Below are 18,030 nucleotides of genomic sequence, written 5' to 3'. Positions count from 1 at the left end.
ACCTCACAGTTCAACTGCAAACAGAAGCGTATGAGATCAGGAAAGGAATCTTGATGTTTTGACTGATTGATGCCTCCACTTACAATCGCCATTAGAACAACAATATGGCAGCAGTCCAATCCCATCACAAGCTCTGTTCACAGGCAAACAGCTGTGGCTGTACTGAGCCAGCATCATACCTGCAAATAAAACTCGATGGATTGAAAGACTCCTACGCAAGGAATCTCCCTTCTATGAAAACATCATCCTTCAAATAGAAATGGCTTCCTTGGTTGGAGCAAGAATTCTCCTTTACTGAAAAGCTAATCATATCCAATCTATGACTGCCACGACCCAATGATCTGGCCTCTTATTGGACAACCTAAATGTTAGATTCAGATTTGTAACTAAAGAATACTCCTTCCTCCCAAGTATAATCTAAAACAGGAGAGTCAAACTCTGGCCCTCCAGATGTTAATGAACTATGATTCCCACCAGCCCCTGCCAGCATGACCCAGGGGCCAATGGGAATCATAGTCCATGAACATCTGGAGGGCCAGAGTTTGATATTCCTGCTCTAAGCTGTTTCTAATTGCCCTTTCCGAAACTGAATCATGGCTAACTGGGATATCCAAGCAGCTGTTCTCCCTCGCCGCTCCCTGCTTTTTTGAGAGAGGGAGGTATATTTCATTCTTTTAAATGAATGAAAGGAATCAAGTTTCACACCAGATTCTTAACAAGCATTTGAGATTCTTGCAGCTGCGTGTGAAATTGTGAACAGTCTGCAATCCTGAGCATCAGCCCAGCTGTTCTTCCGTCGCCTGGAAAAAGCGGCAAAACAGCCTCAGAAGCATTTTTAAAAAAATAAAAAGCCACTTGTAGACCAAGTTCATTGACAGCTGACAGCTTAGAGACTGTGTTCCAGATCAGGAAGTCCTTGATTTGAATCCCACCTCTCTGAAGAGCTCAACAAGTGGTCCTGGCCAGACTCTCTTTCAGCCCCAACCTGCAATACAGTGATGACAATACTGAACTACCTAACAGGATTACAACAAACTAACAAACTCTGAAGTGCTTTAAAGTCTCCTTAGTGCTACTCAAGTGCAAAGTACTATTGTTGTTAAAACTGTGAAGAGCAGCCAGGTTGCAACTGCATTCTGCAACTTAGTCCAACTTCCTAATGGCGCTACAGGACTATCTTCAAGCTCAATCATCTCAGCCTTAGCAACATTTGGACAACCTAACCAAAATGGTGCAGTGGAACTCTCTGAAGGTGAGTTTCTGCAATTATACATACGACTACCCGCCAGGTTGGGAACCCATGACCCAACATGTATCACACATATTAGGCATTTTGGCCCCTAAAGAGAGAAATTTGGCCCCTAAAGAGAGAAATTTTTCTCTCTTTCTCACAATACTTTCTCTCTTTCTCACAATACTAGAACCAGGGGGCATACATTGAAAAAGCTGGGGGGAAGAATTAGGACTAATAAAAGAAAACACTTCTTCAAGCAACGTGTGATTGGTGTTGGGAATATGCTGCCACAGGAAGTGGTGATGGCCACTAACCTGGATAGCTTTAAAAGGGGCTTGGACAGATTTATGGAGGAGAAGTCGATTTATGGCTACCAATCTTGATCCTCCTTGATCTGAGATTGCAAATGCCTTAGCAGACCAGGTGATTGGGAGCAGCAGCAGCAGAAGGCCATTGCTTTCACCTCCTGCATGTGAGCTCCCAAAGGCACCTGGTGGGCCACTGCGAGTAGCAGAGAGCTGGACTAGATGGACTCTGGTCTGATCCAGCTGGCTTGTTCTTATGTTCTTAAAGCAGGTTTTAGGAAAGGCCTTCCTCTGCTAGAGACCTTGCAAAGTCACCACCATTCAATATGCAGTACTGAATTTGATGGACCAGTGATCAAACACGTTTGCTTACGATTTTTAAAAACCTTGCTCGTCACTTCCTTTCTTGGATTTTAAGCACTGAGGGCTGTTTTCATTTATAAAGGACCAATGTACATTGACAACACTGTCTAATTGATAAATTGTGGGAGTAACAGAGAGAAATGGCATCTGGGGCAGTTTTTTAGAACATTCAAGAGTCTGTAGAGTTGACCTTTCCCCAAGGAGCAGTCAAGTACTCAAAACCACTCCAATTTATCTTTTTATATTTGCTGCTTTAAATTCTTCATGTGTGTACTGTGGTGTAGACATGTTTATTCCCCGCCACCACCAATTTGCAAAAGCCAAGTGCAGAAAACATGCCCAATTACCCTCAGCTACAACCCAAGACAAGCAGTACACTGTGCAGGTCTGTTTCATTCCAGATCTTGCAAGAGGGCCGGCTATTTTTGGTGTGGCTGCTCACTAATTCTATTTTGTCAAACATCCATGATCCAAGAATGGCATTTTTTTTTCCAAAACAGGACAGAATATTAAAAATAATAACAACAATAATAAAACCTCCAGACATCTGGACTATAGGAGATCTAAATTAGCTGGCCTTTTTAATGAGCTCAGTAAACAAATTTACAACTAAGACAGAAGGATGTGTGGGACCTAAATCTAGAACAGTCGGTTCCGAACATTCGCTCTGTGTCACGCTCGGAACAGTCATAACTAAGAGGCAGAATGCGGAGATCTGGTAGCGGGCTGGGGAGAAGAAAACAAAATGGTATGACCAGACAAGAGTAATGGGGACAGGAAGAGAAGATGCAAAAATAAGGGAGCAGTGAGCATATGTGGGGGAAAGTGAAGGGGTTGCTCCCCTCCCATCCTAAACTCCACCGGACTCTGCTGTTGAGGGGAATGAGGTCTGGGGATCTTCATAAAGTTTTCTTGCTAAAACAAACAAACATACTGCTTCTTTGTGATATGGACACAAGGCAGCTTATACCAAGAAAGATGGAACAAATCAACCTAATAAGTCAACCCAATAATCATATTAAATTGACAACACGGAACACGCCAAGAAAAAGAATCAACAGCAATAGCGAGCTGCCTTCGGCCAACCGGAAAGGGACAGGTACTGATATTTTAATAAATAAACTTCCAAAACCCCAAGCAGACCTTTATCTTTCTAAATAAATGCACTGGAAACCTTGAGTTATTGCGTGCTTCTAAACAATAACAGAACAGGTGCTAAGAAAGCAATTCCCACAGAAGATATCCAAAGAGAAGACAGTGCCATCACAAAGGCCTTTTCCAGGTTGCCATCTTAGCTTCCAAAAGTACACAGAGACAGGGCCTGCGATGCTCTTCACCGACGAAAACATTTCATGGATGAGCGCAGATAATTTAGGAAAGGAACAATGCCAAAGAACTCTCTTTCTCTGTCTGACCCGCAATTTGGACTCACCATGTTGTGTTTGAGGATTCTTTGCACAACCGGAGTGAAGACTTCTATGACCACCATGGACCGAGGACGTTCTCTGCAGTGCTGCATTCAGAAACGATAAAATATTACACAGGGCTTATGAGGAACCAGGGCTTGCAATAAAACATTTAAAAATACTTCAAAACCGGATTTACATGCCTTAGGTGGCAAATGTGGGACCCAAAGACTGAACAAAGGACTTTTACATAAATCTGGACATTAAAAATAACTAACGAGTTGGAATATTTTAGATCCAATCTTATTTGGAGCTGTGCTCCAAAGCTACCAAAATGTTAACTTGTCTGCTTTTCCATTTCACACAGTGTACTATTTATTAAATATTTCCTGCTGTTGAAATGTGCATATGTACATAAATCAGAATAGTATGAATGATTTTTTGAGTCTTAGCTCTTTTCCTGCCATGGTTTCCTCTAAAGATCCTTTGGAATTACAGTCTAGCAAAGAGCTCAGACTTCTTAGTTTTAAATACCTTGCCACTTTCTCCAGAAAGTACAATACCCAGGGTTCCCCAGAAGACTGGCAGTTATCAGCAGAGCTCAGAACAGAGTGGCACCATTCTATGCCCACTGACCTCAAGGGATTTAGAAGGGTACCATTTTGCTTATGACTGTACCGTGAATCAGTTTTAAGTCTAGAGCGTGGATTTGACCCAAATATAAATGAGATACCACACGTCAGATTTTTTAAAAAGAACCTTGCAAAGATACCTTGCAAAAAAATTCACATAAGTCTGGAGGTGGGTGGTTATTTTCCAGCAAGGGAGCAATTGCCTAAAAATAAAAGGAAACAAGAAGTTTATACATTGCTAGTTTCCTGAATCAGGACAAAGAAAGAGATCTTAAAAAGGAACAAAACCTAGTATTTTTCTAAGAGGCCCCCTCGGTCAGATAAGGTTGGCATCATTCACTGAGGCCTGGAACAAATTTATAATCCACCACAGTCCCAATCAGATATGTATTCTCATGAGGCGTACAAGCAAAAACATTTTATTTTTGAAACGTCATGTATTGTGATAATGGGCTTGCAGCTGGATTCCAGTAAAGCATACCCACCCATCCCAAAAAAGTTAAGGGTCTCTGGGTAAGGTGAGCATTCGATTCAGGGATGGATGAAAAATGGCTTAATACAAGGAGTCTTTCATCGGCCTCATCATCCTGACCAATTTCTTTTTTCCAGGATCTATTCAGACAGCCCATTTTCGGTATCTGCTTTTTTCTTCCAACTTTCTGGAGGAGAAAAACATCCATGAAAGGGGGAAGGAGAAAAAGATATGGAGCAGATCTTGTTTGGAGTATGGAGTCCGTCTAATGAACTCTGGGGGTGAATGTTCGTTCATCAGCATCACACTGGAAGATGATTGCTGCTCTGAGAACATAACTGCTTTCAGGAAAAGACCAAGCTCTATCTTGTGTCCCATTCTGTGTCTGAGAATAGACAGTGACAAAATGATATAAGTATACAATGGTGTCCCCTAGTTGTTAGCTCCTAGCTGATGGAATAACACTTTTTTTTGAACATAGAGGCTACAATTAGCAAACATGGCTAATGGCATCTGATAGACACCACCCTCTCAAGGCCATCTAAGGCTACTTACTAGGGTTATTAGGCCTGTTTGCTCAACCCCCAGGGGCATTTGGGAGTGGAGCATAAGATGTTATGACATCACTTCCAGGTAAAAAATTGATCCCCCCCCTTGTTTCCCTCCCACCACTCATTCAAGCAGTAGTGAGGGCCAGGAGGCAGCAATGGGAGACCTACTATACTAGGTAAGATGCAGCTCTGTTTTGCACAGACACACATATTTTGGGGGAATAGCCTGCTGTGCAAATACATTCGCTTCACTGTGGGCAGATTCTGTCCCCCCCCCCACCAGAAAGGCACAGCATAAATATTTTAGATAAACAAATAATACATTTATTATTTTCTCTCTGGGACCAAGTTCACCAGCGGCTCAGATTTGCATAACGCTGATTGGCGTGGCCCTGTGGCAATCGTGAAGCTCCCCCATCGAGCAGTTTGACAAGAATTACAAAAAGGATTAAGTGTTTTTTTTAAAAAGTGATGAGCAAACATTTAATCAGATAACCTTGTACGTTGGCTATCCACCAAAGCAGACAGCCTTCCCAAAAGACCAGAGAAGCGGCACTCAGAGTTCCATTTGCCTTTGTCAGAAGAACAAAAAACAAAGGGAAGCAGAGTTCCCCTCACAGAATAAGTCCCACTCCACTTTTGCTCAAAGGAATATCTTCATGGATCTGAAGCCAGTGTCCGCCTTTATGGAACTGAGTTTCACCCCTTCAGATACGTTTAATTTAGAAATAAGGGGGCCTGTTCCTTCTTTCTTGCAAGCTGTGTGTTGGAGGCTCCCTGGACTCCTCTGCTGGGGGGAGAGCCCCAGTCCACAGATTCCTGCATGCCACAGTTGGTGTGCTACACAATGTCTGCACACCAGAAACTGTGAATGCTTGCTCACCCATGGGCCAAGTAGATTGTGCCCAAGTTATATGACATGTTATATGATAGTGAATTTGAAGAAAGAACCTCAGTTTTTTCAAAATCTGAAAAACATGGGTAACTTTCAGAAGTTTACTGAATGCCACAACTGGGCTTGGAGATTCGGGTGCAACAAATACCAGATTCGGCCTGAATCTGGGCTAATTCAGGCATATTCAGGCGAAAGTCAGCCGAATACGTCCCGCCCGAATATGAACGAATATTCAGGTATATCTGAATATGTTTTTTTTCTTATTTGGGCATACAGATAATTTTATGCCCGAATAAATTCGAATCCGAATTTTACCGAATTTCTAGGGTATTGACCAAGCCTAGCCACAACATATATCTTGGTCAGACTCCTTAAGAGCCACTTACAAAACGTTTTTTTTAAAAAATCTCCTTATTTTTTTTGAAGTCATAATCACAGAAATAACAATAATGCAATAACATACAGAAGTTCCTTCTCTCAGTCACATTAGTCATTTAATTCATTTACAAGAAACAATGAACAAACACCAATCTTGATTGAACGCATTTATTATCTGCCTTCCCTTTATACATGAATGTGGTTCGTTATTTTTTACATTACTGCCTAGTCTCATGACCCTGCTATTCATCTTGATATTATATATTCTTTCTCTATATTTTAAAAAATGTAATATTACTGTTTTTTTAATCTACTTAATAGTTAGCAGGCATTCAATAAATACCTGAATTAAGAATTGCCTCTAAGTAAATATATCAAACATGTTTTTCAAATTAGGAAGCATGAAGTTCTTTTTCTCTTCTGACAAAAAATGACCAGCATGGGTATCAAGCGGATGTGAAGGCTAGAAAAAATGTTTGTTGCACAGCTTTAAATTCCACGTGCCTTTCACTGACGAACTCAAAGCAGCCAATCTAAAATTGCTAAAGTCCTCCCATCTAGAACTGAACAAACTTGAACTCACTTGCAAGGTATCTATACCCCATCTTTCCCTTGTGGCTCCAGGTGGCATATGATTTCAAGATCCAAAACATATAAAACACAGTAACATCCTATTAACACTCCTCCATAAGAAAATGCCTGCAGCTTAAACCGTATTAGAAGTCCATAGGTAAAACTGCCCTAGAACATCTCCAATAAACTACAGACTATGCCTGCTCACTTCTTCAGGGAGCCTGTTCCACAACATCAGCCCTTGAAGAAAAGGAGTAGTCTCTACTAGATGCCAACCCAGTCACTGGCAGTGGGGGAAATAACTAAAAGGAGGCAAGTAAAATCCCACAATTGGTGCACAGGAATGAATGGAAAAAGCAAGTCTTTGAGATATGTAAGTCCTAGGCCATGCAGAGCCTTAAATGTGAGAACCAGCATCTCAAGTTGAATTCAGAAACAAATTGGCCACCAACGTAGCTGTTCTAAAACAGGCAAGAGGTGTTCCCGTTGGCTGTGGTGATGGGAAGTGCTGCTAATTTGCTGCTGTTCCCGTAGCGTTTCAAGAACTGAGATGGTTTGCTATTGCCTGCTTCTGCATGGCGACCTTGGATTTCTCTGGTGGTCTCCCATCCAAGTCCTAACCAGGACTAACCCTGCTTAGCTTCTGAGATATACCAAAATTGGGCTAGCCTGGGCAAACAAGCCCCTAACAAAAGCCGGGCTGCTTCATTCTGAACCAACTGCGGTTTCTGATTCGCCTTCAAGAGTAGCCCAACAGAGAGCACACTGCCATATTTGCAGAGGCTGTGCAAGGTTCAGAAATGCCTGCAGTAAAAAGACAGCTGGACGTGTGGAAGCATCTCAGCTTTCCCGGCTCTCCTAAAGTTTTACTTCCCTGCCCAACCCCCCAACAAAACAAAGCAAACGTTTTGTTTCCCCATCATTGAGCTCATCCCTCTCTGCCCATCACTAGGCAACTCAATGCAGTTACATGCCGTAAACGCATTATGGGGTTATGGCTGATACAGTGCACGTAATGAAATCATGTCGATGTGGTCTCCCGTTGGAAATTACAATATAATTCTAGAACAAAGGGTTCTCAGCGCAGGGAGGAGGCCCTGGGGCTTTTCTGTCATCCAGCAAAGGGATTCCTGGTATCCGTTTAAAAATTAGAACGCCTGATACACAACAGTGTAGACAGTTCGCACACATTTTTTGTAACACTTTGGTTCCATGCCTTAGCCCTCCAAAGCCTCCCTTCCATACCACAGAAACCAGGCTTTCAAGTGACTAAAAACACCACAGAAATGACAAGAGGGGCTGTAGTTCAGCTGTCTGCTTGGTATGCAGAAAGTCACAGGTTCAGTCCCTGCCAGGTTAAAAAGGACCAGATAGTAGGCAATGTTAAAAATCTCTGCCAGGGACTCTGGAAAGCCACTGCCAGTCTGAGAATACAATTCTGACGATGATGGACCAAAGTTCTAATTCAGTATAAGGCAGTTTCATGCGTGAAAGGAAAAATGAATTTGAACAAGTGGAGCTGTCTTCTAATCATTGCCCAATTTGTCTGGAGTAGCGTGGTTAAGAGAAATTCTCTCAATTCCTCTTTAGGCAATTTCTCTCTGAAATCCAACAATCCCTTTCTTTTTCCAGGAATTTGAAATTGGTTTCAAATTGATTCGGTTTCGATCAAAGACAAAATCTGAAGGGCGTCAGGAAGGGAGGTTCTGCAAAATTTCCAAAGTTCACTCCGCAGATGCTCCAAGGGATGCGATGTCTTCCAAGGCTTCCTATGCCCTGGCTGGAGCACCACATGGTGTTGTGTAACATAAAACAACTGCCAGGGCTAAAGTTATGATAGGGAACACTGATTTCTCCCTCCAGCAAATAGCTCCTCAGGACCATCTCAAATTGAGGAAAAGAGTATGGAGTGGGGTGGGGAGGGTGAGATCTAAGCAACTTCTCACTGTATGTAACAGTCCCAATCCATATCAGGGCCTACATATGCCTGGGAAGCATGGCACTCTACAATGCATCTCTCAAGCTGATCCAGAGACATCCCCATAGAAAATGTAAAATGGAATTGCTCTGATTTTTGTGAGAAGCAATATCTCAGAGTTTCTACGTCCAGATTACCCCATCACCACCACCTTCCAAATGTTATTACTTTCTAAGAATACAATCCCTACTAATTCCTATTACTAAGATCACTACAGGCACCTTGCCTTTGGCTGGCCACTCACAGGAACCACAGTTGCCATCTTGGATACCTCTTTCTCACCCCAGTCTACTTTTTTGTGTGTGTCAACAGAAGCTCGGGGGTTTGCCGCTGCTGTCTCCTGGAATCATTTCTCCCTGCCATTCCACCCCACCCCCAGCACATTCTGCCTACTGATGTTAGGTATTAACTGAAAGCACAAATTAGCCTAGGTACTGTTTGGGATTGAAAGGAAATGCAACAGTTGCTTTGGAAATTGATTGCCATGACTACCACCCGGCTAAAGTGGACTCCTGAGTGATGGCTAAGTGCAATTCACACCTGGCGAGATTCGCTGTTGTGTCACTTTTTGCTGGAAGATTTGGTGAGGCATGAACTGATCAGGTGACAGCAACATCCTAGATTAGATTACTGAGCAAGTCTCCTGGAAATCGCCCGCAGCTGAAATTAAATTAGAATGATGGAGAGGCAATTTTCACCTCTCTGATAAATTGCTGCCACCATTACGATTTTTATATTGGTTCTGAGGAGAAGAGGAATAGTGATTCCCCTCCCTTCATTTAACGAGCTAACCGGAGATCATTAACTTCTTTGATTGGAACTGTTACCAGAAGTGGGACTGGATGTCAACTCAGAACCTGGGCCTCTGGATTGGGCCATAATTCTTACAACAATCCTGTGAGATAAGCTAGACTGTAAGGGAGCGACTGACCCAAAGACACTTTAAGGTTGAATTGAGCTCTCAACCAGGGTATCTCCAGTCCCAATCCAAACACTTATCTACTAAAGCACACTGGCTCTCCGGTGCTATCATACCACTCCAGTTGTTGCTCTTTTAAGGTTCCACCATGGCTGTGGCCCCTCCCATGGCAGTGTAGTACCTAGCAACCAAGGCCAAGTAACAAAAGACCTGTACCCTCATGGACGCTTCCCTCAGTCCTGATAATTAACCTTAGTGGTCCTGCATGAACTTCCAGTGCCACCACTATCTTTAAAGATAGAACCCTAGGAAGAAATGAACAAAAGAGATAGTACTGGTGTGGAACTATTATTGAGAGCCAGTGCCATGCAGCGATGAGTAGGTAGACTCTAATCTGGAGTATCAGGTTGGATTTCCTGCTCCTCCACATGAGCAGCAGAGTCTTATCTGGTAAACCAGATTTGTTCCACACTCCTGCATTCTTGCTGGGTGACCTTGGGCCAGTCACAGTTCTTCAGAACTCGTTCAGTCCCACCTACTTCACCAGGTATCTGATGTGAGGAGAGTAAGGGAAAGAAGTTTTGTAAGTCCACCTGCTCCTAACCACTGCAAGGTCTTATCTAACAGAATGAGAGAGGTGGCAGGGATAATAGCTACTTTTTTTGAAGGTGTGCCAGTTTAGAAATTTAGATTGGAAGATAAAATTGGGCCCCTCACAGTCATATATCAAGTTGACCTATTTCCAACAAGAGACAGTAATCTGTATGTCTTTAGATCACTGGAAACCTGGTTCATTAAAAGAATCTAGGAGCCCCAAATTTAGGAGTTTGGACTTTGGAGTCACTGGATCTGTATGTACTGGCAAGATTGCCTCAGGGAATGAAGGTGTTGTTGTACACTTTGTACGACCTACAGATCAAAGGAGAGTTGCTACATATTTTATGAAGCAAAGAACTGTGTAACCTGAAAAGCTGAATTTTGATTTGGTACCCATCATACATGAGTAAGAAACAGATGCACTTGATATCTCTTTTCTTATTCTCTAGATCAGGGGTAGGGAACCTGCGGCTCTCCAGATGTTCAGGAACTACAATTCCCATCAGCCCCTTCCTGCATGGCCAATTGGCCATGCAGGAAGGGGCTGATGGGAATTGTAGTTCCTGAACATCTGGAGAGCCGCATAATTCCTTAGATTGTCCTCTGAATAAAGCCAGCTAAGTTTCATCTATAATGTTTTAGAACCTCATGTTTGATTTTCCATAAAAGAATCTACTAGTATGTTGAGCAGACTTCAGCCCCGTACAATAAGCTAATTAGACTGCATTTAATAGGATCATTACAGAAGCTTTCATGAACTGGAGCACTCTTCACCACTTCAACCAATGTTGCACATTTGGCAACCCTCTCCTCAAAAAATATTTCAAAGAAGGCCTGAAGCCTAAATTATGTTTGCGAGTTGAATTTACAACATTTTTATTCCACCTTTCTTCTTAAGTCTCAAGCTCTATCCACTATATTGTCTCTCCGGGGATGCTGAGATTCAGCCACTTTAGAGATTATCCAAAATCAGCTTCGAAGGCACTTACTCCAAGCCTGCCCCCCCCCCCCGCAAGTACTCAAGCAGCTTCATTTCAGAAAAAGTCCCTGCTCATAAATCAGTAATTCTGTATCGGGTCAAACCACAACAAATGATAAATAATAGATAGTCTAAAAGATGCCTTCTGGCACAAGTACAAAATGACCAGTTGTTCTAAACAACACAAACATTTCATGTCCATTTATAATTTCTCCCTTTGTTTCCAGACCGACCCATGGTGGATGGAGAAGCCCTATGTCTACCCATCCTGCCAACCGTTAGGGTGCCTGGCAGCGCAGTACCAAAGTGCTATTTTCCTGCACTGGTTATTGTACCCACAAGGACAGTAAATCTTGTCTGGACTTGCCTTCACCCATATTTGCCTCGCTAAACACCTGCTTCACCCTTCCTGAAAGGATTAAAACAAAGACAATACTTCTGCTATGGAAGCCTGTTTCCACCTCCAGCCCTGGACCATCTGCCTCACAAAGACAAAGAGCATGCTAATGTGTTTGCTCCAAGGTGTGCCCGCCAGCACCATACTAATCTTAGTTCCTTCCTCTGGCTAGCTCAGGGGTAGGGAACCTGCGGCTCTCCAGATGTTCAGGAACTACAATTCCCATCAGCCCCTAGAGGCTGATGGGAATTGTAGTTCCTGAACATCTGGAGAGCCGCAGGTTCCCTACCCCTGGGCTAGCTTTTCTCTAAAGACCACCTTATTTGTATTACCATTGTTTTACAGCTGTAACTGAATCAACTCCCTTCACGCTTTTGGGCACTCCTAGGTGTAGCCATTTAAACTAACTGCTCAAATCATTAGATTAATTGCCCAACACTTAAGTGTAGTGTTCCTCTTTGCTAGGAAGAAAAGGATGCTCCTTTCTCCAAGAAGATTAAGCTTTTTCAGCATTGCTAGAGAACCCAACCTTCCCTATAAATTAGCCCCTCACCCAATACTCAGTGTCCAGTACTTCTGAGCCAGTCTTTGGTTCAGTTGCACTGTATGCCATCCCCCTCCTCTTCTTGAAATTCAGTGCAGGCACTGGGACTCTGCTTTTCCAGACTCCTCCTTCAGGAACAGGTAATATTGCCCATTTAATCCTCAAATTCCTTCACTTTTCCAAACCTATCCACTTAACTCTAAATATACCCTAGAACTGTGGGTGTGTTCTGGTGCTTTGGTTACTGTGAACTTGTAGTTTTATTATTTTGCTTTTAAGAAAGTTGTTCTCTTGAAGATTTATTGCAAAAGCAACTTTTCGTAAACTCTGACAACAAAGATTCTGAGCTTGCCCAACCTCTTGATAACCCACGTCTGCCCTTCGCTAATTCCCCACTCTAAGAGGGGGCAGTCCCCAGCATTTTGAGTAACACCTTGACTTGCGAATTTGATTATGAAATAGTCAAAAGTTTGAGTTTGAGCAGACATTACAATCAAGGAATCCAAGGAGACAAGAAAAGCAAAGTAAATAGGAATATCAAGAAAAAGAAACTAATATGACATTGATTGGCAAAAAGATGTTTCTTTTGACTTACCACAATAATGTTTTCATGTTCTTGAGTGGTTAAATTGGTATTCTGAAAAAAAACCCAAAATAAAATTAGTGTGAAAACCTGATTTTTTGAAATCAAGGTCAATGAGGCATTTGGTGCAGCTTTGCAATATGAATTTTTAAAATTATCTTAGACCTCCACCTTTCTCCTCAAAAGTGGGTTACTTCATTCTCCTTTCCTCCATTTTATCCCTACAACAACACTGTAAAGTAAATTAGGCTAAAGTGTGTGACTGGCACAAAGTCACCCAGCAAATTTCCATGGCAGAGAGGGGATTTGAACCTGGGTTTCCTGCATCCTAAACTGCTACTCCAAGCGCTATACCACACTGGCTCTCTTACTTGACCTTTTAATTAAGGGCCAAAGCAGATACGATAGGGACATGTCAAAGTTAGTTAGAGAGGATCATATTGTTCCTTTGATGGCAAGGAAGTAGGTGAAGACCATTTTTTCCACTATGGTAGATTCTACCCAATCTGGCCACTCTACTGAATAATGTTTGAAGCCTTCCCTCCAACTCAAGTGGTGCTTCCTCCAACAAACAATAAGGGGAGGATAAGACACTATGATGATGAAATTGACAGATGTAACTGTGCCCTTTCCTTAATTAAATAAATATTATCATCATCATCATCATCATCATCATCATCATCATTATCATTATTTTATGAAGTCACAGTGACCAGATCTTCAGTCAATATTGGCCTTCATGCATATTGGATTCTTCCCAAGAACCTAGCATATGTTGTTGTTGTTGTTGTTATTGTTACAATTATTACATTTTTTGCAAATGTACTCAGTAAGGAAGCTATGCACAGTCACCCATTTCCATCCTACAGCCCAATCCGGGGAGGGGCGAATCTGTCTTGGAACCGGCACAGGGTGTGCTGGTGTATCTGCCTACCCCACTGGCGCAAGTCGCACTTACACCAGCAGGGTAACAAACTCAGAGGCAAACCCTGTGCACCACACAGCTGAGCCAGCCTAAATCTGGACACAGAGGCTGTGGGTGAGTTAGGGGTGTTCCTGGGGATGGAGCCCACTTTAGTCAACTTCAATTGGGCTTTCAAGTCAGGAATGCCCCTGGCACAGGTCTCAGACTTATACCACTCAAAATCTCCAGGGGTTTCTCAACCCAGATCTGGCAACCCTACCCCCCGCCCCTGCCCTGCCAGAGGCCGGGGGGGGGGGGTGGAGGTATGGTAGGCTGGCAACCCTAACAGCCAAACAACAGAAATAAAGAACCAACTCTCTTGAATTTAGCTTAAATCCGCTGCCTGGACACCTGCAGATGATTCTTTCTCACCTCAGGCAAATAGACAGCAAGCCTCTACGGATACTAATGTTTTGATTTTACTCGCTAATTTTCAATGACATCATGTACTTCACAATGAACGTTTGAGGTATGATTAGTTCGGCAAGGCTTCCATATTTCCTGAAGAGCTGAGAAAATCTGGCTTTAATTAAACAAATTTAAAAACAACAACAACAACAAAACCCCTGCTGACAAATGCACGCTCCCCTCCATTTTTTTCCCCCGCGTGGCGATGTTGGACATATGAAACCAAACACTTAATCATCAGAAGAGGCTACCTTCAGACAAATTGCTTCAAATCTTTTAACCGGCTCTTGGGAATTGGTTTTTGAAAGCCTTCTGGAATGTGTCACTCTATTTCATGTCCTTAAAACACTTTAAAAACTGTTGGTCGGTTTTTCTTTTTCTTTCAGGCTCCACATAAGCAGGGTTTATATCTTTGAGGCTCAACGCACAGGGAATGTTTTGAGAAGAGAATAAAGGAACACCAGAATTAGGCTTGAAAGAACCATTCTGCTCCCGCTTGGGAAATGCTGTGGATCCAAACCTTGGAATTCACTGCAGATGATGGAATGGATTCGGCAATGTACTTCTGGCATGCACAAAAAGGTCCAGGCCTTTCTTGCATGTGCTTAGCCCACAATTTCCACACTTTAGGACATCGGGTATGTGACATAAGAGAGCATGCAACCAAGGAGACTCCCCTGGGCTGTGATGAAACTCAGCCCAAGGGTTTACAGCCAGGACTTTCCTGTGGTGGGTCTAATTCACTAGTGGAACTGGATGCCCTAGTGAGAGATGGCATAGCCTACCACTACATATTTTTACGATAAAGTAGAAGATCCACTTTTTTCTTACTGAGGCTACCAGCAATTACTGAGTTTTTAGAAGTTTTGCCTCATCTGCTGACAAATGAGTCTGTTGACAAACGAGTCCTTTCTCATTGAAGTCCCTCTGATTTTAATTAATGAATCAAGCAGGTGCTTAGCTTTTCCTGAAGAAATCACCATGACTTCTGTGTACATAACTAGGATTCATCCACATCCTGTATCTTTTAAGATACCAACTGATGTATTTTCCCCTTTAGTGGATAATACTAGCTCTATAAGCTGTTCGGGAGTTATATATTTATACCCTGCTTTTCTCCCTGATGGAAACCTATATCAGCTGACCACACTGGTCTCCTCTCTTCCAATTTTATCTTCACAAAAAAACAACCCTCTGGTGTTTGTTAGGTTGATACGTTCATTCTCACACACACCCCTCCATGAAAAGGGCGCAAATTTGTTCAGAGCCTCCCTGACCTCATGGTTCACAAGCCATCTCACAAAGGAAGCTTGAGTTTTGCAAAACAACTCAGGGGAATCTATTCCTCCCAACACATCAGCTGACTGCAGCGATTAAAATACACGAAGTACAGTTTTATTGGATTTTTAAAAGTTTTTTTTTACAGAAAAAAGGCAACAAAGAAAATCAGGAAGAACTTACTTCCGAGAGCAACCTGGAGACAATCTCCAGAGGAGCTTGATGGATGGATTCGTCCTGCAAAGGGGACGTCAGCGCCATGTCCACTAACGTTCGAATCTCTTTCAGCACAACCTCCAAGCGGCTTGGGTTGCTCAGCACCTTCTTATACTTGTATATCTTTTTCTAGAAAGGAAGTTTATAAATAGACAAAGGAAGTGCAGATGTTAGATTCAGTCACCACGAGGAAACGGCAAAAAACATGCAACATTCCACATGCTATTCAAACAAAAGAGATTCTGCATTTTGAACCTGGTGGTGGAAAGCGTCAGCCAGCCATAGTTGACATACGGCAACCCAGCAGGGTTTTCAAGACAGGAGAAGTCCAGAGGTGATTTGCCAATACCCTTTTCTGCATGGGCTGACAGAGTCCCCTTCTGCACATGCAGCATGATGCACTTTCAATCCACTTTCACAATGGTTTGCAAGTGGATTTTGCGATTCCGCACAGCTGCAAAGTGCATTGGAAGTGGATTGAAAGTGCATTATTCTGCATGTGCAGAAGGAACCACAGTTCTGAGAGAACAGACACCATACCTTAAAAGTGGTAGCAGATCTAACAGTAACCTAACACCTACATCCAAAATTATTCCAGGCGTCACTGAGACAGTAAATGTGAACTACCATTCCCCATGCATTCTGCAAGCATATATAAGTTACTGGGGTCGCCCTTTTGAAAAAAGCTGAACTGAAAATTGTGCCGAAGGCTGGCTTAATGACAGTTTCTCCTTCCCTATACATGAAGATAGCTAATACCAACTTGGACCAAGGTGGATATTGTTTACTTTGTCTGGAAATGGCTGTTCAGGGTCATCGGTCTTTCATATCACCTAATACCTCATTGGAGATACCCGGGATTGAACCCAGTGCTTTCCATGTGCAAGGCAGATGCTCTGCCACTGAGCCATGTCTGTTTGCCTAACCTGAGGTTTATTTAAATGTGAGAAAGGGGAACTCCCATATTCCTATTCTTTGCAGCCTCCTGGGTTATTTTTCGCTGGGTGCTGGACATTGTTAAGAGGTACAGCTCATGACCCAACTTTCAACCAACATGACATTTGAAAAGGCTGATTTTCAGACGATTCAAGAAATCAAGATGTATGTATCAAAATATAACTCTGAATCTATTGTGGAAGAATGTATTTGATGTCTCTGTCCCCCTCATGCCTTTACATGGATGAACCAGCCTAAGAACAGGCAATACTTCCTTCAAAACCTTCTTCCCTAGGCGTTTGCTGTAGTCATTTTATCATTTGCGGTACAGAGGCCAATCAAGTCTTTATTGTGCTCATCTCACAGTCTGACAAGATCAGTTTTCCACTGGCTAGCACCCTGTGCTTTTGAGAACCCTCCGTGCCCGATCTGTGTTTGTGTGCCCATCAATCAATTCCTTCTCTAGGCAGCATCTTGTTTTATGCTTAATCATAATAATGTACTAAAAAGCACAGGTATTTCGTCACCCTGAAAGGTAGAAGGAAGCAAAATAGAGGGTAGAGAGAGAAGATGGAAAGGCGACAGAATTCTGAGCAGACTAAAGCACAGGTTCTGGCTTCCGTGACTGGCATTTTGAAAAAACCAAGCTGAGAAAAACCATGGTGGCTGATTTAATCACAGTCTTCCTGTATGCCTAAACAGCTGTATGTCTAAACAGAGAGACAAAAGAGTGGTGTCACAAGTCTGGCAGGAAAGCCTAAATAAAGAATGTCATAAAATGTAGCACACATGGGCTTCCACCTCCCCCCCCCCCGAACCGTCAAATGCAATTTTAAATTTTATGTTGGTTAGGGTTTCCAAAATGAGGTGGCGGCCATCACTTTAGAGACATTGGATGAACAGGAGAAAATCAAGTGTGACCCTCCCACAATACAACATGCCCTGACCAGCCAGCCAGCAATATGTGCCCCAATCTTGTTCTGCACAATATATATCATGTGTTGCTTCCCTCACTTCTTGGTGGCCTATTGGTGGCAGCACCGATCCCATCTTTCAACAATCATTGGCTACTCTCCTTCCTTCTTTCTATAATTCTCTCACATACCCCACAGTGGGGATCTAGGGTCACACTGGGACATCTTGCCTGAAGAAACCATTGATCTCCCTGAGGCTGCATTAAATCAGCAACAGCAGTGAAAGACAAAGTTACTCATACATTAACACACTGCACACAAACACATATAGGACTGGAACCAATGGGAGCAGTCATCTCACATGTTCTCAGACCTACCTTGTTTCTTAAGAAACAGAACTAACAGAATAACACATGTGGTCTTAAAGTAAATTAAGTAGGCCTTGCCACACTGGTATCCATGAGATAGCCCCTGCTGGTTGTTGGGTAAATCTAGCATTTAAACACAT

The 18,030-nt window shown here is 42.7% G+C and overlaps 1 protein-coding gene across 3 annotated transcripts in view; it reads right to left on the bottom strand.

The window, feature by feature from the left end:
* Positions 1-18,030, bottom strand: part of LOC125443503 (c-Maf inducing protein) — a 149,697-nt gene that overhangs the window by 24,954 nt on the left and 106,713 nt on the right. For all 3 annotated transcript variants that reach the window (XM_048515673.1, XM_048515675.1, XM_048515674.1), the window contains 4 exons: positions 15,640-15,801; positions 12,819-12,860; positions 4,081-4,143; positions 3,335-3,415 (listed from right to left, as the gene is read on the bottom strand). In XM_048515673.1, the coding sequence (XP_048371630.1) occupies positions 3,335-3,415; positions 4,081-4,143; positions 12,819-12,860; positions 15,640-15,801 (348 nt within the window). The remainder of the gene's footprint in view (positions 1-3,334; positions 3,416-4,080; positions 4,144-12,818; positions 12,861-15,639; positions 15,802-18,030) is intronic.

Source organism: Sphaerodactylus townsendi, linkage group LG14 (assembly GCF_021028975.2).
Source record: "Sphaerodactylus townsendi isolate TG3544 linkage group LG14, MPM_Stown_v2.3, whole genome shotgun sequence".
Taxonomy (NCBI): Eukaryota; Metazoa; Chordata; class Lepidosauria; order Squamata; family Sphaerodactylidae; genus Sphaerodactylus; species Sphaerodactylus townsendi.
Note: the sequence above shows the minus strand (reverse complement) of the source record. Positions and strands in the feature narration are given on the sequence as shown.